General features: G+C 45.0%; 1 protein-coding gene across 2 annotated transcripts; it reads right to left on the reverse strand.

The window, feature by feature from the left end:
* Positions 1-1084: 1084 nt before the first annotated feature.
* Positions 1085-27655, reverse strand: FBXO31 (F-box protein 31). Of its 2 annotated transcripts, XM_083165375.1 has the most exons (10): positions 27300-27655; positions 16459-16530; positions 15838-15924; positions 12746-12822; positions 7439-7606; positions 6265-6339; positions 6071-6180; positions 3649-3802; positions 2742-3082; positions 1085-1605 (listed from the first exon to the last, which is right to left on the reverse strand). In XM_083165375.1, exons 1-10 carry the CDS (start codon positions 27598-27600, stop codon positions 1383-1385), a joined length of 1608 nt encoding a protein of 535 aa, XP_083021501.1. In that variant the 5' UTR covers positions 27601-27655; the 3' UTR covers positions 1085-1382. The 2 variants fall into 2 exon arrangements, with proteins under 2 accessions (XP_083021501.1, XP_083021502.1); XM_083165376.1 differs by lacking the exon at positions 15838-15924.

Below are 27655 nucleotides of genomic sequence, written 5' to 3' on the forward strand. Positions count from 1 at the left end.
GGAGCTGAAAAAAAAAACAGACACTTTATCACTGTTTAATAAATCTGCCCCTGAATCACTGACTGAGATTACAAAAATCATCAGCCTGATGATCAGCAACATGGAGTCGTGACCCCATGCTGAGAAGGTCGGGACCCACAGTTTGAGAACCGCTGATCTAGAGCACAGGTTTGGAAACTCGGTCCTCAGGACCCCACACACGTTTTCCAAGTCACCTGTTATACACAGTGCACCTGCCTGGAAAAAGTGAATTGTGTGGATTTCTGAGGACTGAGAACCCCTGATCTAATTCAATAGGGGAATGCCTGGTCTTTGCAATGGACCAAGTCATTGACACATGATAGTTGCACTGGAATAAAGATACGATTAGCAGGTCACTCAAACCTAAGGGGCCCACACACAGGGCAATTTCAGGACATCTTCTAAGCAATTTCACTAGATCACTTAGAAAATGTCCCTACATAGCTCCGTAGCGATGCGCCCCTACACTACACCATTCACCGGTCAGGGCCAGTGTTCTCACCAGATCCCTGACAGATCGCTCAGCACACAGCGCAGACACATCACTGTGTGCTGAGCGATCTTGCTGAGCATTCTGAGAGATCTAGCATCACTGAGAATGCTTAGCAAATCTCCCCGTGTGTAGGCCTCATTAGTTAGATTCATAGGCAAAAGCAAGGAGGGTTTCCAGGCATGTGGCCACAACAGCAGTGGTATATAATAAACCATGCAGTTTAAGGGACAGAACGGAGATGCTGCACGTGCCCAGTTGTAGCATCTTCTACCAAGTTTGCAGTGTGTGTGGATCGGAGTCCTCAGTCAGTGCACTGGACCAGGGAGCAGCTGCCGGTAAGAAGAGATTCCCAGTCTTGCTTCAATGTTCCGAAGTGTGGGAGATTGTGATCTGCATTTAGAAACCCCCACCAGAAATCCTGCGTTTGCTACTGAGATATTAAACACAATGATACTATCCTTCTACAGGCTACTGGAATCTACTGCCTGGTTCCTGCTATACAGAGATGCACAAATATATGATCTGTACACTAAGCCATGATAACTGCATGTGATTAATACATAAGTTAGGCACAGCCATAAATTAATATATTTATAGATTATTACATTAGGCTGATTATATACATTAAAAGAGGTTTGTTTCATTCTTTTTTTGTTCTCGTTTTAAAAGCATCACTTCAAATTCATAAGTATTCTATTTTCATTTGGCAATGCGTAGCAGGATCCTCTGGTACACAAAGGCTTAAAAAGTACATGCGCTGATATATTTCGCTCTCCCAAGATTGCAGCATTCACGCCTCCGCAAACACTGACTTGTCCAGTTCCAGCCATCACCTCCCCCCACCCACCCATCCACCCAAACCCACACTCTAGGTTGTCCATAGTTGCATAGCTTGGAGCATCTCTTCGAAGGCCTCTAGTGATGGGGGCTGGGAGTTCTGAAACTTGTCCCGTATCCGGCTGTACAGGCTGAAAGATTTCAGTTCCAGCCATATAAACCCAAAACGATCATCATCAAACAGTATAAACAGGCCAGGAGTTCTCTCTGGGCTGCTAAATCCGTGTCCGGCGATGAGGCCAGTTCCAAAAAAGCTACCAAAGTGAAACGGGGAAAAGTTAGAGGAGATTCAAAAATTCAATTTTGCTTTCTAAATAGATTTTAGAGATATGAGATTTTTTCAATGTGTGGAAAACTTTATGAATATGAACAATACATTTTAGAGATATGATGAGATTTTTTCAATGTGTGGAAAACTTTATGAATGTGAACTACAGATTTTAGAGATATGATGAGATTTTTTCAATGTGTGGAAAACTTTAGGAATATGAACTACAGATTTTAGAGATATGATGAGATTTTTTCAATGTGTGGAAAACTTTATGAATGTGAACTACAGATTTTAGAGATATGATGAGATTTTTTCAATGTGTGGAAAACTTTAGGAATATGAACTACAGATTTTAGAGATATGATGAGATTTTTTCAATGTGTGGAAAACTTTAGGAATATGAACTACAGATTTTAGAGATAAGATAGGATTTTTTCAATGTGTGGAAAACTTTATTAATATGAACTTTAGGTCTGTTCAACTGAATGAACATTTTCTATGGATTTAATCTGTGCCAATCACGCTGTGTGCAAATGTACATTTTACACAGTTGAGCTATTTCTGAATGGGACAATAAGGCAGTGACTTCATCTCCAGATACAGGGGAAAAATAAGTTAAAGTGGGTAAGATGGATGGGAAGGGGTGATCACGGAAAGAAGGGGGGTAGATTTATGAGGGTCTGGCAGGATGCGAGTCAATTTTGGATGTGAATTAGGTGGCAAAGTCAATTGCACCTTGGATGACATTAACCTCTGTCGCCATTCCTATTCATCCTATGTGATGATTTCCCTTCCGAAGGGGTGTTCCCTTCCGATGGTGGTTTGTCAGGTGTTCATAAATGGGTACAGCACAGTCCAAAAATCAAATAGGGGAGAAACTGCCATTTCAAACTGACTCGCTGGCAGTTGCTGCGTCTCCTTTATTTGAATTTTGTACTGTGCTGCAGCCCCTCCTCTAGAACTGCCACTGGCACTGGTAGTAAAGCTTTAACACCATATACCAACTCTGATTTTCCCATTTGCGATCAGGGAGTGATGATGTCACCAAACATACATGATAGGAAAATAGATGCTTCAAAACATTTTCACAATGGGTGCATTAGTTGGACATCTCCTTACCACATCTTGCAGGTACGAGGATAATCTTCATTGCGTGCCATCACCTCCTCTGGAAGGGCAAAAGCCTGGGGCTCCTGGGGCTGAGGTTCCCCTCTCTCATCTGCTTGTCTCTCTGCTGGCCTCAGGCCGGGCAATGATTCCGGGGGTTGTTCTGCATCGCGGTTCGCTGCCTCCTCTTCTCTGCGCGCCAGCCTCTGCTCCCTGTTTATCTGAGTGTGGATATCCAGGATGAGCATAGACAGCACATCCAGATTCCGCAACTGCTCCAGGCTAGGCAGCAGGACAGGCCTGGAGAGGTCAACTTCAAGTGTCGGCTGACCGGCTGGGACGTTGGGATCTCCCTGCACACAAATGCAACATACTATGAATGCCAGCAAAGAAGGCACCACAACTGCCACATCAATCAACTTTTGAAGAGGAAGGAACCGAAGGCCATAAGGACCCTTCATGGTGCACAAATATGAACATCTTTGCGGTGGTTCTGGCTAATGTGGTGTTGGCTGGGGGGGGCTTGAGTGTCAATATGTTTGTCAGTCTAGTGGCCACCAGATTTTTAAGCTGCTGTGAAGTATCCCCACCCTTTCCCCAGTGGTGCCCAGAAACACCCCATAAATTGTAACACCCCAAGATAGCTCTAACTCCTGCCCCTTTAACAGATGTCACAATGGATATAGAAGGGTTCCAGCCTTAGCTGAGTATTTCAAGCGTCTGGTACTCTGCACTGTGAACCAGCAAAGGCTGTTTGTGTGGGAGACAGGAGGAGGACAGTGGCACTTCTTTGGGCAGGGCCACCTCTAAAAAAATTTAAAGTTTATAAGTGGCCTCGCCGGTGCGCCGGCCTACCGGGACTCTGATAGACAACGGGGATCAACGCTCTTGTTCGGAAGAGAAACAGTAAAACGCTCACCGTTATCTTTGTTGTCTTGGCAGTCATTCCGTGAAAACTCAACATGACAATCTCCAGACCATGGCTCCCGTAAGTGCCCTTAAAGAAGCCAGGTTTCAGCAAGTCTCCCGGCTGGCTTGGGGGGTGGTATATGCGTCGGTAGGTAAGGCAGTTACTATGTAGCGGGAGAAGGACAGAATTTAGGAGAAGTTGGATAACACGACATTACATAGTATGCTATACATATATCCCAGTTATATCCAGCAGCATTCTAACATTATAAGCTGTAGCGTTCTACAACATCCTACTGCAAAAATACATCTGGTGCCCCATGTCTACTGTATCTTTGAGTAAATGCCACCCGTCAGCTGCCCATTAGACTTCCCTTAGTCCTCAGATGCGCAGCCTATAATGGATTAAAACCTACACACAGGCCAGCGCTGCAGCACGAACCATAAAGGATCGGACATTAACCCTTTAAGTGCCAGAATCTCTGTGAGAGATATGCTAAATATCTGCTAAAAATGCCAGCATTGCTCACATTTGTTATATAAATGCAAATACAAAATTGCTGGGTGTACAGATTAATGGCATCCAATATTAGATATTAGCATAGTCAAGTCTCTGAACAAAGTGAAGTATCTGTATACAGTATGCGGTATGTTCCATCTCTTTGCAGAAGGTAAAAGCTATCTAACTTACAGTCTTCTAGGTAACAGTCTGGCTGCATGTATCACTTGCTGCAATCTAGTGCATGTGAACAAACGTTTTTCATGAAAAGACCAGTTATATTTATAGAAAGGTTTGGGCTAAGTCCTGCGCTGCGAGCGGGTTGACCTTACTAATACGTTATAATTTAGTCAAATAAAGCACAGACTATTACACCCCGTTAACTGCTGCTGTTCTGTGGGGGGTAGCTCGGTTCCCCAAGTTGATTACCAGAAAAAGAACAGAATAGAACTGCGCAATAAAGGGGGAAATAGTACATGCAATTTATTTATGTACCAATATAAAAAAAACACATATAAAACATACACAGAAAATGAAAACACAATTTAAAAAAAGAAAAAATTACATATAGGGGGGTTATATAAAAGATTATTGCACAACCGGTCGTATCAAATTAATATGTAGGTTTAAAACCAAGTAGATTTTGCTTCCCTTTAATTGGTCGCGGTCATATTAGTATGTTAGTATTGGTTTAGAATGCTGGTTAAGTAACAGTCTTTGTTTGGTGGATTAGTAGAATTAAACTGTCCAGGTTTTAATGTCTGGCCAGACAATATTCTATTTGGGGTACCTTACAGCTGCCACCTGTAATTCCTCCGGTCTCCCAGTGGATGGTGCTGAATCACCTTTCTTGGTCCAACTATATCTGGAGTCACCTTTGGGCTGGTGGCCTGATGGTAAGCCTGTATGGTATCCCCTGTGGTGCCAAAAGAATTGTAGTTAACCAACGCGTTTCCCCGCCTCCGGTAACGGTCTCAGCGGCTTTTTCAAGGAAAGAAAGGAAGATGCTACTCTTCCTTTCTTTCCTTGAAAAAGCCGCTGAGACCGTTACCGGAGGCGCGGAAACGCGTTGGTTAACTACAATTCTTTTGGCACCACAGGGGATACCATACAGGCTTACCATCAGGCCACCAGCCCAAAGGTGACTCCAGATATAGTTGGACCAAGAAAGGTGATTCAGCACCATCCACTGGGAGACCGGAGGAATTACAGTTGGCAGCTGTAAGGTACCCCAAATACAATATTGTCTGGCCAGACATTAAAACCTGGACAGTTTAATTCTACTAATCCACCAAACAAAGACTGTTACTTAACCAGCATTCTAAACCAATACTAACATACTAATATGACCGCGACCAATTAAAGGGAAGCAAAATCTACTTGGTTTTAAACCTACATATTAATTTGATACGACCGGTTGTGCAATAATCTTTTATATAACCCCCCTATATGTAATTTTTTCTTTTTTAAATTGTGTTTTAATTTTCTGTGTATGTTTTATATGTGTTTTTTTTATATTGGTACATAAATAAATTGCATGTACTATTTCCCCCTTTATTGCGCAGTTCTATTCTGTTCTTTTTCCAGTTACATTTATAACTGAACCGACAATGTTATTTCTGTATTTTTTTTTTTTTTTATAAACGTTTTTATTAAATTTTTCAATGTAAAACATTTCAAAGTAAAACATTTTCTGTACATTGTAATGTTTGTTTCGCAGAACAACTCAAAATATTTCAAAATAAAACATAACAATTGTATATAAAAAAAAAAAAAGAGTTTTGAGTCACAGTTATTTCGCTTACTATAACATACTATCAGGGTTTTCTATCCCCTATTCAAAACTATACAGGACATAATATCTTAGATTATCTAAGTCCCTGTGTTGACCCCAACACTTTCTTATTTCTGTATTTAATGCCATCTTCCTTACTCATATTGGCAGATATAGATGAATTTCATCAGGATTAACTCCTGCATGTGTTCATGGAAAATATCATCCAGTGTACGGCCCAGGTCATCTCGTAGCCACGTCCGGAACTCCTGCAATCAGAGCACAAGATCCTTATTACATTAACAGGGAGGGGCGAGTCTGCAGCAGCTCCTGGGAGAAGAGACGTCGCCTACCTCCTGTCTTCCTCCGGACATTCGGTGGTAATCTGTCTGCAGGCATTTGGTACAGAACTGGCCCTTATTCTCCATCTGCAAGGACACCGGGAATGAGTGAACATGAGAACATCCCAACACAATGACGTCATAAGTAATTTATGTCCAGGCAGATAAGACAGGAGAACATTGAAAAAAAAAAAAAAAATTGTAAAGTCATTGCCGAGGGAAGGAAGGTGGATTCCTAAAAGTGATGTACAAATGTATAAGATTAAATAATTGTTTACTTGCAATGCAATGCTTTAATAAAAAGTTTATAAAAAAAAAATATATATGCCAAGTAGGTCCGTGTGATATTGTAAGTTCATGCATTGTACATACAAAACAGCAGTGTATAAAGACCCCTTATTTAATTCCTGGACGTATTTGCCATACAGACAAATGATGTTTATATCTAGCACAGAGAAGTTACTGGGAACAAATATGGGGCAGGATGTACTAAAGTAAAAATGTTTAAAATGTACTAAGATCAAATGTAATTGTTATGCTTTATTCTCCAATGTTCTGAATTGTTCTGTGAAACAAACATTGCAATGTACAGGAAATGTTTTACCTTGAAATGTTTTACATTGGCAAAAAATTAATAAAAACGTTGAAAGAAAAAAAAAAAATGTACTAAGATCCGGCCACCGCCTTTTCGACGCCCACCTTTGGATGGTGATACCCTATAGAAGCCAATGGAGGGGGTGCAGTATTAGGTTGGAGAAAGATGAACAGTAATTTAGGGTGTATCCTAATCTAGGGCAACTATAACCCCAATTTATTCTGGTTTGGGTCATAGGGTTGACCCTATGAAGGTCGACATACATTAGCCCCACCACTAAAGGTCAATAGGGCTTAGGTCGATGTATGAAATAGGTGGACATGGCTAAGGTCGACAGTGTCAGACTGTCGACACAGGCATTAGTTCAACAATTGGAAGGTCGACAGTCAAAAGTCTGTCATGAGTTTTTCACATTCTTTTTTTGTCCCCAATTTCCGTGATGGGCGATCACCTGACCCTTCTCTCCACAGGTAAACGTCATGGTTAATATAAAAACCGCCCTGCAGACCACGGTCACTCAAAGGTAGGGATAACCAAAATGAGCAGGATGGGAGGAGCTACCCTGTATCCTATCACAATTCAGCTTCATACCTGAATCTGACCGTTGTGAGGCCCCTTTGGCCCATACATGCATTCTACCGTGGCGGATTTCTTCTCCATAAGGTGGATACGGAACACAGGCTTCAGCCTCATTTGCTCATCCACGTGGGGGTCATGAGGAGGTAGGTACATCCAGCCAATAATGAAAAAACCATCTACCTGCACAAGAGAGAGAGAGAGAGAACCTTTAGTTATATCCAGCTCCTTATCCCTGGTGGCCACAGGCCATGTAATCATGGTGTCAGCTGGCCAACACACAGTACAAGGAATACAGTAGCCTAACCCTTGGCACGGATGCTGAGATCCTGTAACTGGGGCTGAGCGACAGGTCACTGACCAATACGGCACACATGGGCGGCCAATCCTGGCTACATCTAGCCAAGCCATTCTGGCTCTTTTGTTTGATGCGTTGATTATTGGGTTTTGTGGTCATTTGCGGGCCATGCGCTGCATTTGGCCTTACATCTGCTGCATAGTGGCCACATTACAAACCACCAACGACATTTCTCAGAGTGGGCAAGAGATGTCTCAGCAGAAGTTCTGTCAATGACCAAACCCCCAGTGACCAATCAAAATGATTTATTCTAGAACATACATTCCTTCATTTTCATTTTTCAATTATTTATCTCCTTAGACAAACTTCCTTTGGGTTACAAATATAATGAGGCGGAAGGGGCAGAGAGACAAAAGTGACCCAAGTTTCCAATAAGGTAACTGATCATCATCCTACGTACATTAATTCTGCACAATCTGGTACAGGACAATGTCATCTTCATTAACATTGTAGCAGTTGGCAGTATGGGAGGATTATACAGTAGTTCATGAGTCATGTGAGTAATTGTCAGTATTTAGCTAATAGCACTCAGGTGCGGTGTAATATTCTGCTGATCAGCATCTGTTTTGTGTAACGGCAGAAGCCGCAACAGGTGTTCCCAGGGAAAGATTATGACAACGGATAACTTATAGTCTGGGCGTTTATTATGTGGTTAGTTTTGCAAACGACCATTATTTATTTATTTACAGTTCCTTATATAGCGCAGCTTATTAAATTGCGCTTTAAAATTGGAAACAAAAGTTATTAACCCCTTCCCGACATTGCCTTTTATGCAAATTTTTTTTTTTTTTTCCTCCTTGCGTTCAAATAAGCGTAACTTTTTTAATTTTCCGGCTATATAGACACATGAGGGCTTTTTTTTTGCGGGACAAGTTGTACTTTGTAATGGTACCATTTACTATACCGTATAATATTCTGGGGAATCAGGAAATAATTCAATGTGGGGTAAAAAAAAAAAAAAACGCCATTCCACAATTTTGCGCTGGTTACGTTTTTTTTGGAGTTCATAGTTCGTTTAAAATGATGGGTTATCTTTATTCTATGGGTCGTTACGATTCTGGTGATACCAAACTTATATAGTTTTCGTTATGTTTTACCACTAAAAAAAAAAATCGCAACTTTTACGGTTTTTCTAATTTGCGTTGCGTCGCCATGTTCTGCGGCTTATAACTTTTTTATTTTTCCACCTACGGACCTGGGTGAGGGCTCATTTTTTGCGGGCTGAAGTGTACTTTTTAATTAATTTAATTATGGGATATGGGCGACTTTCTGATCTCTTTTAGTTATTTTTTTTTGGGTACGCGATGCGACCAAAAAACGTAGTTTTGGCGTTTGGAATTATTTTCCGTTTACGCCTTTAACCGTGCGGGATAACTAATGTTATATTTTAATAGATCGGACTTTTAGGAACGCGGCGATACCAAATATGTTTTTTTTTTTTTTTTTTATTTATTTTTATTTGTGAAATGGGGAAAGGGGGGTGATTTGAACTTTTAATATTTTTTTATTTTTTTTTTATTTTTAAACTTTTTTTTTTTTTTTTTTTTACTTTTACTACAAGGCCCCCTAGTGTACTTGACCACTAGGGGGCGCGATCGCCTGTACTAGGTTCAGCCATAGAGCTCTATGGCTGAACGTAGTGATTTTATGCACTTCCTATTACATCCTGCCTGAGGCAGGATGTAATAGGTATGCATACACGGCCAGCACAGGGGTCTACATTAGACCCCTGGCTACCATGGCAACCGATCGGCACCCTCCGATCTCGCTGCGGGGGGCCCCGATCGGCGCCGGAGGGGGGCGCCCCCCCTCCGATCAGCTATTTAAGCACTGCGGTCGCTTTGCCCGCGGTGCTTAAAGGGTTAAACGGCCACGATCGGCGAACTCGCTGCTCGTGGCCGTGAGAGCAGGGACCTGGCTGTAATATACAGCCATTACCTGCTCTCTGTCAAGCCAGCTCACTCCGTGAGCTGGCTTGATTCCCCCGCACCCGACATATGACGTAAATGTACGTCATATGTCGGGAAGGGGTTAAACAAACTGGGTAGTAACAAACCGACATAGAGGAAGGAGGGCAATCTATAGGGATAATAGGAGGGATAAATAAGGATAGGATTCCATAGCATGGCAGTCCCACCAGATAATAAGACAGTTCTGATGGGATGCAATTCGATATGAATGCTACTGGAGGTTACGTGGGGTTCCGGAATATGATGCGCTTGCCTGAAGAGGTGAGTTTTCAGGGAACGCTTGAAAGTTTAGAGGCTAGAGGAGAGTCTTAGTGTGCGTGGAAGGGCATTCCATAGGATGGGTGCTGCCCGACAAAAATCCTGCAAGTGTAAGTGGGAGTGCGTAATGAGTGTGGATGAGAGACCCAGATCTTGTGCAGAGCGGAGAGGTCGGTGGGGGATATATTTTGAGATAAGCAAAGAGATATAAGTCGGTGTAGTCAGAGTAATGGCTTTGTATGCAAGTAGAAGTATTTTATATTGAATGCGGTAATATACAGGCAACCAATGGAGGGACTGACAGAGCGGATCAGCAGACGATGAACAACTAGCCTGATAAGTCCATTTACAATAATGCTTCCTCTAACATCGGTTTTCTGACGGAAGGTGGAATCAGGCAGCCACGATTATTAGCGTTACCTTATTTCCACGCTCCACTAAAAGTCATTATCCCTTCCCTGTACTTCTGAAACATTGAGCCTGATTCATACCTGTTTGCTAGGCTGTGTATATTCTCAGCCTGGCGAGCAGATAAAACCCGCCCGCCGCCCTGCGAATGCCAGCCACCCTAAAATCTCCTCTACTGTGCAAAGAACAAAGTGCAATGTTACAAATATTTTAACAGTAAATAAGATACTTGGACAAAACATGATGGGGGCTATTCTGTAGCCGAAACAGCCACCTGGCGGCTATACTCTAGCTGGAACAGCCACTTGGGGGCTATACTCTAGCCGGAACAGCCACCTTGGGGGCAATACTGAGGCCGGAACAGCAACCTGGGGGCTATACTGAGGCCGGAACAGATACCTGGGGGCTATACTGTGGCCGGAACAGCAACCTGGGGGCTATACTGTGGCAGGAACAGCAACCTGGGGGCAATACTGAGGCCGGAACAGTAACCTGGGGCTATACTGAGAGCGGAACAGTAACCTGGGGACTATACTGAAGCCGGAATAGTAACCTGGGGCTATACAGAGCCCGGAACAGTAACATGGGGGCTATACTGAGGCCAGAACAGTAACCTGGGGACTATACTGAAGACAGAATAGTAACCTGGGGGCTATACTGAGTCCGGAACCGGAACCTGGGGACTATACTGAAGCCGTAACAGTAACCTGGGGGCTATACTGTGTCCAGAACAGTAACCTGGGGACTATACTGAAGCCGGAATAGTAACCTGGGGCTATACAGAGCCCGGAACAGTAACATGGGGGCTATACTGAGGCCAGAACAGTAACCTGGGGACTATACTGAAGACAGAATAGTAACCTGGGGGCTATACTGAGTCCGGAACCGGAACCTGGGGACTATACTGAAGCCGTAACAGTAACCTGGGGGCTATACTGTGTCCAGAACAGTAACCTGGGGACTATACTGAAGCCGGAACAGTAACCGGGGGGGCTTTACTGTGTCCAGAACAGTAACCTGGGGACTATACTGAAGCCGGAACAGTAACCTGGGGACTATACTGAAGCCGGAACAGTAACCTTGGGGCTATACTGAGTCCGGAACAGTAACCTGGGTGCAGCACAAAAGTGTTGCACAGTTTTGGACTTGTGTTGCGACAGAATTTGCAGCACTATTCTATAAAGCTCTGGACAGCAATAACATCCTCTATTACTCAGCAGTCCGCTCCTGTCTGGCAGGATTCTCAGCTGCACTGTACAGTATTAAGTGCATAATTTACTCTGCAATTACTGGGTGCATTAATCAAACTGAGAAAGCAAACATTTTACTGTACTGTAATATTGTACTCTGCATTCCGAATCCCAAAATATGTCACCGACTGCAGGGGACAGATCCTCTGCCAGTTACCTGTAAAATGCAGCTTTGCTTCTATAAATATCTTGCACCTGTTTGAGCCAGAAATGCACGCAAGTCTGCTGCGGCTGTATCCTCCTATTCGCCAGTGTGTCGGAGCATGCATAAACAAGTATAAGCATACATAGGCCACCCGGAAATTTGCTAATCTCAGCTGCACCGCCACTTGCAGCTGAGTGGGGGTTACCGGATAGCAACCTAGGATAAGTCTTCCGTGGGCATGTCATGGGTGTGTGGGTGGCATTGTGGGCTTTTCAGTGGTGAGCATACACAGAGACATACCTTTATTTATGATGGATCTCTTGACCCAAGCATAGGGCTCGTGCAGTGCTCGTTATGCCTCCTATCCCGGTTTTCAGGATCAAAATTCGCCTTTGACCTTTTTCTGATGGGAGGGCTGAGCATCAGCAGAAATCGGCTCAGGTGTTGCCGAACAATCAGGTCATGTGGCGGTGCAGTTTAATGTTAGAGGTCCCGCTGCGCAGCCATGCACCTGCCTGCCGTCCGAAGGCCCATCCCAGGGATCCTGAGAATCCTGGGATTTATTTATTTGAGAGTTTTTCAATCCCCGGATTTCAAAAATGGCCCAGGACTGGCTTAGTTAGGAAAAGCGAATCAAGGTTCCTAAACCGAAGCAATGGCGGTGCGGGAGTACACTAATTAGGGGTTCTCAGGTCTAATTGACACCAAATAAAAATTCAAAATTCCTGTTAACCTTTTCATGTATCTACTTTTCCATGTCAACCTCTTGGGGTCCACCTAGACCAGGCATGGCCAAACTGCGTTTTAGCATTATGGCAAAGCATGCTGGGATGTGTCCTTTCACAGCTGGAGGGCCATAATTTGGCCCTGCCTGACTAGACACTGTCAACCGCTACCACACACACATATACATTCCCTGGGCTGGTTACTCACCACTACATTGAGAAGTCCTCCATACGGGCCCAGGTCTGGCTGCCACAGTCCCAGGATATCCCTATATTGGTGTAGTACTAAACAGGGAGACAGAGAGAACCATGGTGACAACATTCAACACAAACAACATGGAAAATAAGCGATCACATAACTACAAAAGTAAAAACACAAATGGGACTATTTATAATTAGCAGCAAATCCAGCTCCCGGGCACAACATTTGCATATGAAAGAAATAAACAATATTTATGGCGCTGATGGGAAATATAAAATGTACAACCTGAAAACGGATTTACTGTGCTGAGGGGTCCAGCCTTGCCCAGCGCTAACATACAGTGTAGTAATTCAGTCGCTCATCATATCTCCGGCATTTGCCCTGCATTTTCCCCAGAAGAATAAAACACTAACCAGAGAAACGACAGACTAATTCCCTCGTGCTCGAGATTATCAGAGCTATTCCGTATATAGCCAGGGACACTATTCTGCCAACTGGTACATTTCCTTTGTATTCAATTTAAAATCTAATTTAGGCTTTATTGGAGCAGTCTCGCGACTTTCAAATGATGATTAGAATGGGGCATTACTTGGCTAGGTTCAGATTATAATTGTTAGCAGCATACAGTATATAGAACAACATATCAAACACAGGGGTCAATTCCATAGAATCAGGAAAATTTTAATAATAATAATAATTTTTATTATATAGCGCTCTTTCTCTAATAGGACTCAAGGCGCTTAACAGATAGAATGAATGTAATAAAGTACAGGAACAATGAAGTACAAAAAAGCTTTTCATAAACTATACTTAAAGGAAAAACAGGAAAGTCTTGAATCTGTTTTTTGAAGGATTCTAGAATAGGGGTCTCCCGAATTAAATGTTAATCTATGTCGGAAAGAGAGGAATTATCTGACTTTACATGAAATTATTATTATTATTACATTTTAATTATAAAGTGCCACAAGTGGTTTGCAGCGCCGTACATAGGGCACACAATTAGAACAATACAGGGTACACAGGACTAACATCTCTACATCACGTGGCATCCCAAAAACTTCAATGACAACAACCATATGATTCCTTTGTCTTAGTTTCCCCACAATAAATACAATGGCCCTTATTCTGGTTGGTGCGGTAATATCCGCGTGCGTTCGTGCCGCCGATGTTTTGTGTCTGCGCATGTGCAGAGGCGTCTCTGCGCATGTGCGAGCCGGACGCACGGCCACATTCCGCATGAAATGTGTACACTACGAACAGGGGGTGGAGAGGGGCGTGAAGGGCTGTTTGGGCTCATTACCATATGTTTACACCCCGCGTTTCATGGGCGTTCCCATGCAAACGCTGGGCGTACGTATGGTAATGCGGCCGTGACGCACGTGTAGGGGGCGGACATATGACATTGCCGGATGTCAGCTGCCCGCCCAGATCCCTGCTTTTGCACGGAGAAATGCCCGTGTGGTCTGAGGTTGCGGGAGCTGCGACCATCGAATGATGGGGGAGGTTCCCTGAGATGGAGGAGGTGTATTCATGAGAAATACACGTGCGGTCCGTTCGGACAGCTTCTTACCGCGTACGGACGGAGTTGGCGATCCGTATGGAAGGCGGGGTTTAGGACGCACGGTGCTGGCCGCATATTCGGATCCGGCCGCACCGATCACAATAAGGGCCAATGTGAGATGTTGATATAAATATCACTGACTAAATAGTGTTCAGAAACTGTATTATAATTCTGCATATTTGCCGATATACGATGACTGAGGCAGCGCAGGGGGTGATGTCTGATGGAGCAAAGTAGTCATATCATTGTCTACAAATGTGTAATAAAATAAGTAATGCACTATGGGGGTCAATTTTCTAAGATCGGAGTTCTATGGAAGAGTGGATGTTGCCCATAGCAACCAATCAGATTCTATCTATTATCTTCTAGGTGCTAAATAAATAAGTAAGAAGTAGAAACTGGTTGCTACGGGCAACATACCATCATTAATATAACTCCTATCTTAGTAACTGTACCCCTATAACTCCATCAGAGTGGTCCTCTGCGTTCCATTTATCAGCGCAACCACTGTTTATTGAGGAAATACGCAGAATCTACTTTACGTCCTCTCTGACTACACCAGAGGTTGGAAGCCTTTAACGCCTCCATTATGGTTACCAATCCCACAAATTAACAAATAACGATATCAATACAAAATATTATGAAAGCAGAAAAAAGCACAACATACAGTTATCTAAATGAATCCATGCACTATGACTGGGACACATAACAGTTTGTTATTCCAACCTGGTTTTGCCTTATAAATGATTGCCTCTTTTAAAAAAAAAAAAGTCAGAGTTCGGCTGGTACCCCACTCCAGGGAACCGGAACTGTATTACATCATGCTGAAGGTCACGGAATATATTACCCGACATTCCACTGGACAGATGAGGCCCTGAAACGCACCCATTACTGTTCCCTTTTTACAACTTCTAGGCACTACAACAAGCCCAGCCAACCGGTGGCTTTCCAAACTAGAAGTCCCAGCATTCCCTACCACAGTTTTGCAATTAGGGAATGCTAAAAGTGTGGCAGGGTATTCTGGGATGTGTCGTTTCACAACTGCAATGGGCTTTTGCAATTGAATTTGTTATCTATTAATGCAAGGGTATAAATGTCCAATTTGCATAATGATAAGGGTTTCAGAATTTCCACATCATATTTATGGTATCAATGTCATCAATCTTTAAATAATAGAAATGAACGGTTGTAAAATACTGTGACCAAAAGACACTCTCAGCAGTACAAACACGATTTAAAGGCAACCTATTCCTGCAGACTACAGTGAAAGCCATTTGTGGGCTCAACCAATGAAGTCTATGAAGTCACGGGTAACTAGCGGCACCCACAAGGCATACGGTGCCTCATACCTCATGCCCCTCAGAGTTTCTCCCACTGTAGATCTTGCATGGGAGCTGTAGAACAATGTAAATAGTTGCAAAAGATTTGTTAGTCAGCGAACAGCTGCACCATACAGTGGCAGGGTAAGGGTTAACACAGATGGCGCATCTCTGGGGGCGGCACACGGAGCACACACACACCCTGATCAGATACGTACAGCAGGTATACACATCTCTGTAATCCATGTGCTCATAGTCAGGAAGGATTTTCATAAAGCGGCCGGATTTCACCCGTGGATTTATACCTGAACAGACAATGCAAGTTAAGCAGCACATCACTCCAATGGTTTCCTGCCCTGCTCTACATAAAAAAAGGCTGCAATAACACTGGAAAAATCACAGTTTTGGTCATCACATAGGGATAAGAGAACCCATTTGGCTGCATATTATGGGCGCAACCAGTAGCGGCTCCAGGAGAGCGCTGCAGCACAGTTCAAAATTCAAACAGGTTAGCCGCACCAACTGCCATGTCAAACTGACTCACTGGCAGTTGGTCTGGAACCCTATTTGAATTTTGGGCTCAGGAGCTGCCACTGGGCGTAACCAATATTTGGCCAATCAAATAACAGGGAACTCATGACGCTGAGGCAAGAAGTGTCATGCCTCAGTAAGGTCGTAATGAATCGATAGGCCGCATTCTCTGGAAAATCCATTCAAAATATGGTTGTGTATCGGAGATGGGGGAAGATATTTGTTAGAGGGGTTTCTTTTTTTCTGTGTGACCATATCTATAGCAATGAGACACAAAATACTTCATGGCACATGGGATATTCACTCACGTTTGACATAGACCTCTCTGCAGGACACCCCCGTGACATCCATCTTCCTCAGGTTCTCGTGTACCCCATATTCTGCAAAGACAAAGACTAGTTAGTCCACCCTGATACCAGAGAGAGCATAGTGTTAATGAGCACATTTACCGTAATCATTGCAGAACCCATATTGGCACAAAGAAGAAGCGTATAACAATGTTACGCAGATGTATGCATCGTAAAGCAGCAAATGCGGCCTACGCGTGCATTACACAAAGCGTAGGTAATAGCGAGGAACCCTACATGAGTGAGATCTTAGCGGGAAATTTACTAAGATGGGAGTTCTATTTCACATAAGATGCTATGGTCAACCAATCAGAATCTAATTCTTATTTATTTAGCATTATCTAGAACAGTGGTTCCCAACCCTGGTCCTCAAGTACCCCCAACAGTGCATGTTTTGCAGGTCTCCACACAGAATCACAAGTTCTATAATTAGCTCCACCTGTGGATCTTTTCAAATGTGCCTGAATAATGAGTGCACCTGCTGGGTGACCTGGAAAACGTGCACTGTTGGGGGTACTTGAGGACCAGGGTTGGGAACCACTGATCTAGAAGATAATAGAGAGTATCTGAATGCTCCTAGCAACATCCTATCTTAAACAGAACTCACATTTTAGTAAATTTCCTTCTTACCCTTCACTGAAGTTGCCATTTTATTGACGGCTATTGTGCAGTTACCGTGAAGACCCTTTCCGTGGGAATGCAGGTGCCTGTAGCCCAACCTCTGTGCTTGTTTTAGGGTGCAAGTGGAGGGGGGTGATGGAACAGCATGGGGTGGGTGAATTTGACAACACTAATGACGTCTGGTGATGGAACAACTATGTGCGACGCGATACATACATATTGAGCCCACAGATAATAGCATTGACACCGGCATTAGTAAACGATAGGCAATCCGGCTGATGCAGATTTTCTGTAATTCCAGCCAATTTCCGTCCGACTGATAAATCAGGCCCATTATGTGTAAACCTAGTAAATGATACTGTTTGTTATAGGAACAAGAGATTCTGGTACTTGTGAGTTATCTGGGCGTCCGATTTTGGATCCGATATCGTATGCGATATCGTATGCGATATCGCATGCAAATCGCATGCAAATCGTAAGTACAAAATCGGGAGCCTCACAAGTACCGATTTGCTATTCATTTCATTACCCCACTATCCCCAAAGTGTGTCTATCAACGTGAACCCGAAGCGTGGCGAGCGCAGCGAGCCCGCGAGGGGCGGCGGTACGCGTCCTCCGACCTTTTCATGCCCTACTATCCACTAGGGCGTGGAGTGAGAATAGAATAGTGTGGCGAGCGCAGCGAGCCACCGAGCCCGAAGCGTGGCGAGCGCAGCGAGCCCCGCGAGGGGACGCGGACACCTTCACAGGTATCCGCGTGCCCTTGCGGGCTTCACAGGTGTCCGCGTCCCCTCGCGGGGCTCGCTGCGCTCGCCACGCTTCGGGCTCGGTGGCTCGCTGCGCTCGCCACACTATTCTATTCTCACTCCACGCCCTAGTGGATAGTAGGGCATGAAAAGGTCGGAGGACGCGTACCGCCGCCCCTCGCGGGCTCGCTGCGCTCGCCACGCTTCGGGTTCACGTTGATAGACACACTTTGGGGATAGTGGGGTAATGAAATGAATAGCAAATCTGATGCAAATCGCATGCTAAATCGCATGTAAATCGCATGTAAATCGCAAATCGGATCCGATATCGTATGCGATATCGTATGCGATATCGCATGCAAATCGCATGCAAATCGTAAGTACAAAATCGGACGCCCGGATAACTCACAAGTACCGAGATTCTGGATGAATTAATCCTGTTGTCTCATTGTAGTTACATGGGCTGAATTAATTAATCAACGAAAAACATTGGATTTTCTATATTCATCGACTGATTGATGCAGCCCAGGTTACTGTAACAGCACCATGCAGAAGGAGGCACATAGAACATACTTGCCTACTTTTGAAAACTAGTTTCAGGGAGATTATAGTTGCGCACCATTGAGGGGGCGTGTCATGCTCCACCCAAAGGGAGTGTCTAGTTCCATATATGGAGAGATTGTGAAAAGAGATTGTGACTGTGGCACCTAGAAGCGTGGGTGTGTAATATAAAATTACTTATATCCAAATGTAGATGAACCCCAAAGCTACTATACTTTCCAGAGTGCTGGGAAATGGTGCTCATGATTCAATGTAAATGTATCTATCTCTCATTCCTTTTTCCCCAAAAATGTAATTGTGGGCTAGGTGAAATGAGGGAGATTGCTAGACTAATAAGGGAGAGAGGGAGATTGCTGCTATTTCAGGGAGTCTCCTGCAGAATGCAGAAGGGTAAGCAACTATGACATAGAATGGTTGTTTCCTGTGACAATCACACCGCAATATTCTGTTCTAGATAATGATAACATTATAATGCAGTCATAACGGGTGGCGTAACACAGGCTAATCACCGGCAGCTGTGAATTCACTGCATTTATTTATATAAGCAGGCAAATTAGGATAATTAAAAGATGAGTCAGGCGCATCTCAGCTGCAAAATATAAGACAGCAGCCAAACATCTACTATGTAATTGTCGCTGTGTTACTGTAACACATTGTTCTGGCACTTTGCAGACATATTCCGTGGGGTGGTACATTCAGGTGAGACCATTAATCCTAGATGATCACATTTCTCTGCTATTGCTGTGCAGTGATACCATACAACATCATGCCCAGCCCCAGGGTATTTAGCCATTTCCAAAGGGTTAATTCTCAGTGTATTTTACATGTTCTCACATCCTCACTGTCCCCATACAGTAAAAATGACTGGGGCAGCATAGTAGAACAGTGGTTAGCAATGCTGACTCACAGCAATGGGACCGTGGGTTCAATACCAACCAGGTACCGATCTGTATGGATTGTGAATGGGCCCCCATCAGCTAATGCAGCAGCCGGTCTAGCTACACAGTGACCCAGATTATCTCCAGCACCAATGACATATGTATTAGCTACTGGGACAGACAGAAAGCAGAGCAGCTGAGGACATAGCCATGAACGCTTACTATTAATTCAGCAGGATACGGTCATTAGGTCTACACCAACTAGGTCGACAAGCATTGGGTTGACACCACTAGGTCAACAGCCAGCAAGGTCGACATGTGTCTAGGTTGACACAAGAACAGTCAAAAGGTCGACATGGGTTTTTTCACTGTGTTTTGTGCTGACAGGTGTTATTTCATGGGATGCGGTCATTTGGTCTACAGCATGATGGTAGACAGTCATTAGGTTGACATGGGTCTAGGTCAACATAGGAAAAGGTCAACATGGTTCTAGGTCGGCAGGTCATTAGTTCGACAGTGTCTAGGTCAACAGTCAAAAGGTCGACATGGGGTTTTTCACTGTTTTTTGACCCGACATGTGCCGACAGGTGGTATTTCATGCCCTACCATCCACTAGGGCGTGGTGGCAGAATAAAATAGTGTGCCGAGCGTAGCGAGGCACCGTGCACGACAAGGGGATGCGGTGCACTTTACACTGTGTCCATGTTGACATTCAGGTAAAAAAACAGTGAGAAACCCCATGTTGACCTTTTCACTGTGGACCTAGACATTGTCAAACTAATGACCTGTCGAACTAGAACCATGTCGACTTTTTCCCATGTCGACCTAGACCCATGTCGACCTAATGACTGTCGACCATCATGCTGTAGACCAAATTATCCCAACCCGTATTTCATGCCCTACCGTCCACTATGGCGTGGTGGGAGAATAAAGTAGTGTGCCGAGCATAGCGAGGTACCGTGCCTGAAGGATAGCGAGCGAAGCGAGGGGATGCGGTGCACTTCAAACTGTGTCCATGTCAACTGTGTCCACATTTGGGTCAAAAAACCCATGTCGACCTTTTTGACTGTCGACCTTGACCCATATCGACCTAGTGGTGTCGACCCAATTGGTGTAGACCTAACAACCCACACCCAATTCAGCTACAACCCTACTTCTATTAGCACACTTCCATTAACCTTGTCACTGGGAACACAGTGCAATGAAAGAGATGCTTAGGATCAGTGGGTAAGAGCGCAAACTGCCTAACACTGACACCAAGAACCTTTTGGGAATGGGAATATAACTTTCCTGCCCATTGCACCTACTACACAGGTAAACTATGCGAGGGAGATGCTCTTTAATAAAGGGGTTGGGTCAAAACCAGAATGGTTCAGGCCTCAGAAGCCGGACCAGACAAGTTCCCAGAAGCAAACTCTGCCATTCTGGAGGTTGTAGTGCTTATCCACATCAGTCCGGTGTCCCTTATGGGTGGATGTCTGTGACGGCTATCACCAGGGAGGGAGAGATATTAAAGCCGTTTGGTATGGTCCAGGGATGGGATAAATTTCTCCCTCCCTGCTTTCCCGGTGACAGCTGTCACAGGCAACCCCCGGATGGGGAGAAGCACAACAAACTCCAGAATGGCAGGGTTTGCTGGTCCAGACCATTCTGGGTTTTTACCCAATCCATATAAATACCCAGTAGAAACTAAAACGGAAATAAATTGTTTGCACAAAGTTGAGTATTTTCTAACTCTCGCTGACATCATCTTTTTTGTTAAATCGCCAAAGAAAAAAAATTGATTCATGTCAGACGGGGATAAGACTGCAGGATAATTGGTTTCATGTCCTAACAAGGGAGGTGCTGGGCGATAAGAGCCCTTGGACAAAAGGGAAAGTGGGAAGGAGTCACTACCAGCTGCGCCAGGGAATATTTTTAGCCCAAAGCTTTGGCTGATTCCGAAGCTCTAATATCCAGTTGGAGGAACAGAGTATTTGCCCCCTCTCCCGCACAGATGAGAGAAGCACTGTCACTATTCCGTGCTGCTGTCTGCAAGATGCCTTTAATCCTCCGTAATTATCATGCAGACTCTGGAGAGGGATCTGTGCACATGAAAGTCACCCGTATAATTATACGGTGACACACTGATGAATGATAGAAAATCCCACTTGCCATGACATTATAATCAGATGGAAATGGAGAGAGCTGATCCAAACCATAACAATGGTACTGGGTCCCATTATACATGACATTATAATCAGACGGAAATGGGGAGAGCTGAGCCAAACTACAACAATGGTACTGGCTCCCATTATACATGACATTATAATCGGATGGAAATGGGGAGAGATGATCCAAACCACAACAATGGTACTGGCTCCCATTACACATGACATTATAATCAGATGGAAATGGGGAGAGCTGATCATAACCATAACAATGGTACTGGCTCCCATTACACATGACATTATAATCAGATGGAAATGGGGAGAGCTGATCCAAACCACAACAATGGTACTGGCTCCCATTATACATGACATTATAATCGGATGGAAATGAAGAGAGCTGATCCAAACCACAACAATGGTACTGGGTCCCATTATACATGACATTATAATCGGATGGAAATGGGGAGAGCTGATCCAAACCACAACAATGGTACTGGCTCCCATTACACATGACATTATAATCGGATGGAAATGGGGAGAGCTGATCCAAACCATAACAATGGTACTGGCTCCTATTATACATGACATTATAATCGGATGGAAATGGAGAGAGCTGATCCAAACCACAACAATGGTACTGGCTCCCATTATACATGACATAATAATCAGAAGGAAATGGAGAGAGCAGATCCAAACCACAACAATGGTACTGGGTCCCATTATACATGACATTATAATCAGACGGAAATGGAGAGAGCTGATCCTAACCACAACAATGGTACTGGCTCCCATTATACATGACATTATAATCGGATGAAAATGGAGAGAGCTGATCCTAACCACAACAATGGTACTTGGTCCCATTACACATGACATTATAATCAGATGGAAATGGGAAGAGCTGATCCAAACCATAACAATGGTACTGGCTCCCATTATACATGACATTATAATCAGATGGAAATGGGGAGAGCTGATCCAAACCACAACAATTGTACTGGCTCCCATTACACATGACATTATAATCGTTGGAAATGGAGAGAGCTGATCCAAACCACAACAATGGTACTGGCTCCCATTATACATGACATTATAATCGGATGAAAATGGGGAGAGCTGATCCAAACCACAACAATGGTACTGGCTCCCATTACACATGACATAATAATCACCCTCTTGCAACTTTGTCTCAAATACATTGCTGGATTTTTTCACCAAGATCTTTCTATCACACAGGCATCTGTTTTTCTTCAGGGACCTTGGATGAGCCCCAGATACGGACACAATAGTATTACATACTGACAGCAATGTGGACCTGTGTCACAACATAAACATCGCTGCCTGGATGACAGTGGGGCCTTGGGGAAAAGTACAAAAGGCCAGGAAATAGAACTTGGGGTACTTATGTAATATCTGGGCTCCCATTTTTCTTATGAGACCGCGGCCCCTCACCACGCTTCGGGCACGGTGGCTCGCCACACTATATGAAATCAACTCCATGTGTAGTTGGATAGTAGGGGTATAAAAAAATGGGGTGCATTTAACATGGGAGCCCAGATAATACATAAGTACCGAACTTGGATAAACAACTATTGTTCACTCTAGCACCCAGCATCTTCTAAAACCGGTCCAGTTCCTCTTCTCTGCCTGGGGTGTCACTCTTTGCTGTGGTGCTTATAGCACAGGTTTGGTCTGCATATTAGTGATGAAATACAGATCATGCTGTGCTAGAAGAACCACAGCAGAGACCGACTCCCCAGGCAGGGAAGAGGAAATGCTCCTAATTCCATGTTCTATTGTGTTTTCATAACACACAAATAACTTGTCAGGAAAAATTAGATTCAGAATTATGTCAGTAAAGATATATTTAAAGTTCGGAAACACTTGCCCCTCCCCCTTGTGATGGGTTGGGGATTTCCAAATATTGATTACTAATCAATATCATCTCAAAAACATTTCTGAAACAGATAGCAAATATTAATGATAATTGTTTCAGTTAACCAAGGAGTTCATTTATCATTGACTGCATTTGAAAGGTGATTTGGGTGCGATATTAGCACCCAAAATTGCATTGTAAAATGTGATTATACTGCTCATATGTAGGAAGGGACTCGTCCAGAGACCAGAGGAGGGATGTCATCGAGTCTGAGTTCACCTGGTGTTTTTTAAAGCACAAATCATTTACAAGGCAAAGCCACGTCTTGTAAATGATTACCGCATTTAAAAAAGCCTGAGTTCCGCCGGCATTGCAGTTATTCCTGCAGTCTGACCACGAATGAATGTCAACCATTGCTGGGGAGGGTTCCTGGGGAACCCTCTCCAGTGCTTTCTGCAAATAGTCCATAGACTACAAAAAAACGAATGCATTTTCCAGATGGCGTTAGCTATAGAGGCCATGCTTAGGAATTCTTCGCATTCTGGAGCTTGGTAGATCTGATAGTGTCATAGCCCCCATAGAAACCTATGGGAGCTGCAGCTGCAGTCAGAAATACAGGGTCTGTGCAGCTGCCCCTCCTCCCTATTTGGGGATGATAACGAACAAGCCATACATATTTAATAATAACTGGGCCCATAGCAATTACCAAGGTGATGGTGAAACACAGCTAAAATGTAAGCGAACACCATATATTGGATGGAAGGTTGACACAAGCATTAAGTCGGCAGTCAAAAGGTCGACCTGGGGTTTTTTGCTTTTTTTTTTACCAAATGTCGACATGGACACCGTATAGGTCCTCTAGCACGGCTGGCTACTCTCAGCACACTATTGTATTCTCCCTCGACGCCCTAGTGCAGGGATGGGGTACCTTTAGCCCTCCAGCTGTTGTAGAACTACACATCCCAGCATGCCCTGCAACAGTTTTTGCATGGCCAAATAGCAAAACTAAGGAAAGGCATGTGTAGTTCAACAATAGTTGGAGGGCTGAAGCTTCCCCATGCCTGCCCTAGTGCATGGTAGGGCATGAAATACTGCATGTCGGCGCCCAATATAAATAAGTGAAAAACTGTCAACCTAATATTTGTGTCAACATTTCAACCATGTCGACATATTTCAGGTGTCGACCTAAGCAATGTCAAACTTCAGTGGTCGACCCAATGCATGTAGGCCTTTTGTGTGTCAACCCAATGACCATATACCATAAAAATACACAAAATACGTCTGCATAATCATCTTAAATGATCTGCACTGGGTGCCTCCTGCTTCAGTGCCATCAAAAGAGCATAAAATGTCTGCCTCAGCTGAGCAACAGGGACACTTGAAAACATTGGGCCATCTTCTCACTGTATAATACGGAATTCTATCTATACTCGTGTAAGATGACAGGATTTGTGATCGACTGGCCTATTACTGACCCAAAATCTGAGGGCTTTATATTTGGGCGGATCAGAGCGGACACGATGGCAATGGTGTATATAACCACAAACATGGTCACTAGCCGCCCGTCCGATGTCTCAGTAATCCTGTGCAGAAGCTATTAGGGATTGGCAGCCTCTTTGGGTGCGTACATGCTGCAGTTTATGGCTAAATATATCTAACATAATGCCACAAATGCGGCATGTATTGTCACAAGCTGGCCTGTAGAAGTGTATTAATACCAGAGTATTCATTGAATCCTTAAGTGCTATAAGGTATTATCTTATAACAGTTATATAGACGAAATGACTAATAACATTGGTGAAAAATACCCCAGAGGTAACACTCTTACCACAGGTATGTACCCTGGGTTACCGACATCCCTTGTTTGTGACCCATATTAATAGTTGCACACCCAACCTGTTGCCCCAGTGCGCTTCATTGCGTTCCCCCCCCCGCTGTGCAGTCGGGATTCCGACATCTGAGTAATGACTGTCGGGGATTTATACCACACCCGAAATACTAGCCCCAGAAGTCACAACCTCTGATATTCCATGAGCACTGGTCCCACTGAGATTACACCCCCTGATTAAAGCCCATCCCCCAGAGTTTTAGGGCGGGATTCTCTAAAATCCGCAGCCCAGTATCGCCGGCCACCGCATTTCTAATGACCGCATATTCTCTAAAATATGCGGTCATTAACGCAAGGGACAGCTCTTGCGGTAAGAGCTGTCCCTTGCGATGCGGCGCCGTTGCTGGACTTCCGGGTCTATGACCCGGGAGTCCGTCTGCGCATGCGCAGACTGACGCGCCGGCCGCAGGGCATGCTGGGAGGGATCCGTGATGGATCCCTCACACACCGCTGCGGTAAGAAGCCCATAGGCTTCTGCAGGGAACCGCCAGCTTTTGCTGGCGATTCCCTCCGCAGCGGTGACACTGCGGAGGGACATTAGAGAATACAGAAATGCGGTAAAAACCCTGATAACGGGGTTTTTTACCGCATTTCTGTAATAGAGAATCTCGCCCTTAGACTTATTGAATAATTAACCATGGTTGCCTACCTGACCCTCTCCATGAGGGAGAAAATGCTATGTTCCTGGACTTCCCTGGTAATGTAGGATTGCCATCACTTGCGGTGAAACAACATTCTTCTCATTTACCTAGCTGACCACAGGTGATGGCAATCATACATTACCAGGAAAGTCCAGGAACAGAGTATTTTCTCCCTCATGGAGAGGGTCAGGTAGGCAAACATGTAATTAACTGATTACACCCACCCATACCCTCCAACACGACCCATTGCATTCGGTACACCAGGCATTCCCAACCACGGTCCTCAAGGCACACCAACAGTGCAGGTTTTAGTGATATCCAGGCTTGAGCACAGGTGACTTAATTAGTATCTGAGTGATTCTGATTAAACCATTTGTGCTGAAGTCTGGATATCACTAAAGCTGTGTACACACGGGGGCGATAGGGGCTAAAATCTCTGGGAATATGGTTGCTGGTGACCATATTGCCAGTGATGGGAGTGTGCCCTGGCGATAAATCGCCGGGTGCACGCTCCCGGTTTCAGCCCCGTCCTATTAGCTGGCAAGCTCCTGCGACCAGCTGATTACCTCTGCGGCACCGCCCGGCAGAGGTTCCCTATCATCAGCGACCATCTCTGTTCGCTGATGAAAAGGAAAAACTGAGCAATACTTGAGGACCGTGGTTGGGAATGCCTGCAGTACACAATGCTCTATTCCTGGACGTCCCTGGTAATGTAGGATTGTCATCACCTGTGTTGAAACACCCTTCTCGTCAATTACCTAATTCCACATGGGTGCTGGTAATCCTACACTACCAGGGAAATCCTGGAGCAGAGCATTGTGTACCGAATGCAATGGGTCATGTTGGAGGGTATCTCTCCCCCCCCCCACCCCCATTACAACCCTCCCAGTGGATACACCCCCTGACTACAGTTACATCCCCCCCTCACACACAACCCAGAGGGAGTTTACACCTCCTGATTACAGTCCCCCCTCCCCCAGAGGGAGTTTACTTTACACCTCCTGATTACAGTCCTACCTCCCCCAGAGTTTACACCTACTGATTACACCCACCCCCTAGAGGTTACACCCCCTGATTACAGCCCCCTAGGTTACTTACACCCCTCGTATTACAGCCCCCAACCACTAGAGGATACACCCCCTGACTACAGTGTCGTCCCCCCAGAGGTTACACCCCCTGACTACAGAGCCCCCCCATGTTAACCACCTGATTACATTCCCCCCATAGGTTAACTTACACCCCCTGATTACAGCGCCCCCCCCAGAGGTTACACCCCCTGATTACAGCCCCCCCCCCCCAGAGTTTACACCCCCCGATTACAATCCGCCCCCCCCCCTAGAGGTCACACCCCACGATTACAGTCGCGCCCACCCCACCCCCCAGCCGTTACGACCATTGATTACAGTCACTCCCCCACCCCCGGTATCCCACCCGGCCTCACCCCGCTTGCAGCGCCGCCTCCAGATGGTGTCGGTGCAGAGGATCTGTCGGAACTTCCGGCAGACCAGCGCCAGGATGGGCAGCTCGGTTCCGGGCAGGCAGGAGAAGATCTCCACCAAGATCTCGGGTGGGAGCTGCAGGAGGTTCCGGGGCCCCCGTGGAGCCGGCTGCACCGCGATCCGCACCTCCTCCTCTTCTTCTCCATCCTCCAGCTCCGTCTCACTGCCCGCTCCCCTCCGCTGCTGCCTCCGCCGGCAGCCCCCGGGGTGTCCCACTCCACACAGCCGGGCACACACCGCCATCCCACGGCCACTGACAGCTAGGGATCCCGCCCACCCCAGGCCAGGACACGCCCAC

Source organism: Crinia signifera, chromosome 11 (assembly GCF_055691185.1).
Source record: "Crinia signifera chromosome 11, ASM5569118v1, whole genome shotgun sequence".
In the NCBI taxonomy this organism is placed as follows: Eukaryota; Metazoa; Chordata; class Amphibia; order Anura; family Myobatrachidae; genus Crinia; species Crinia signifera.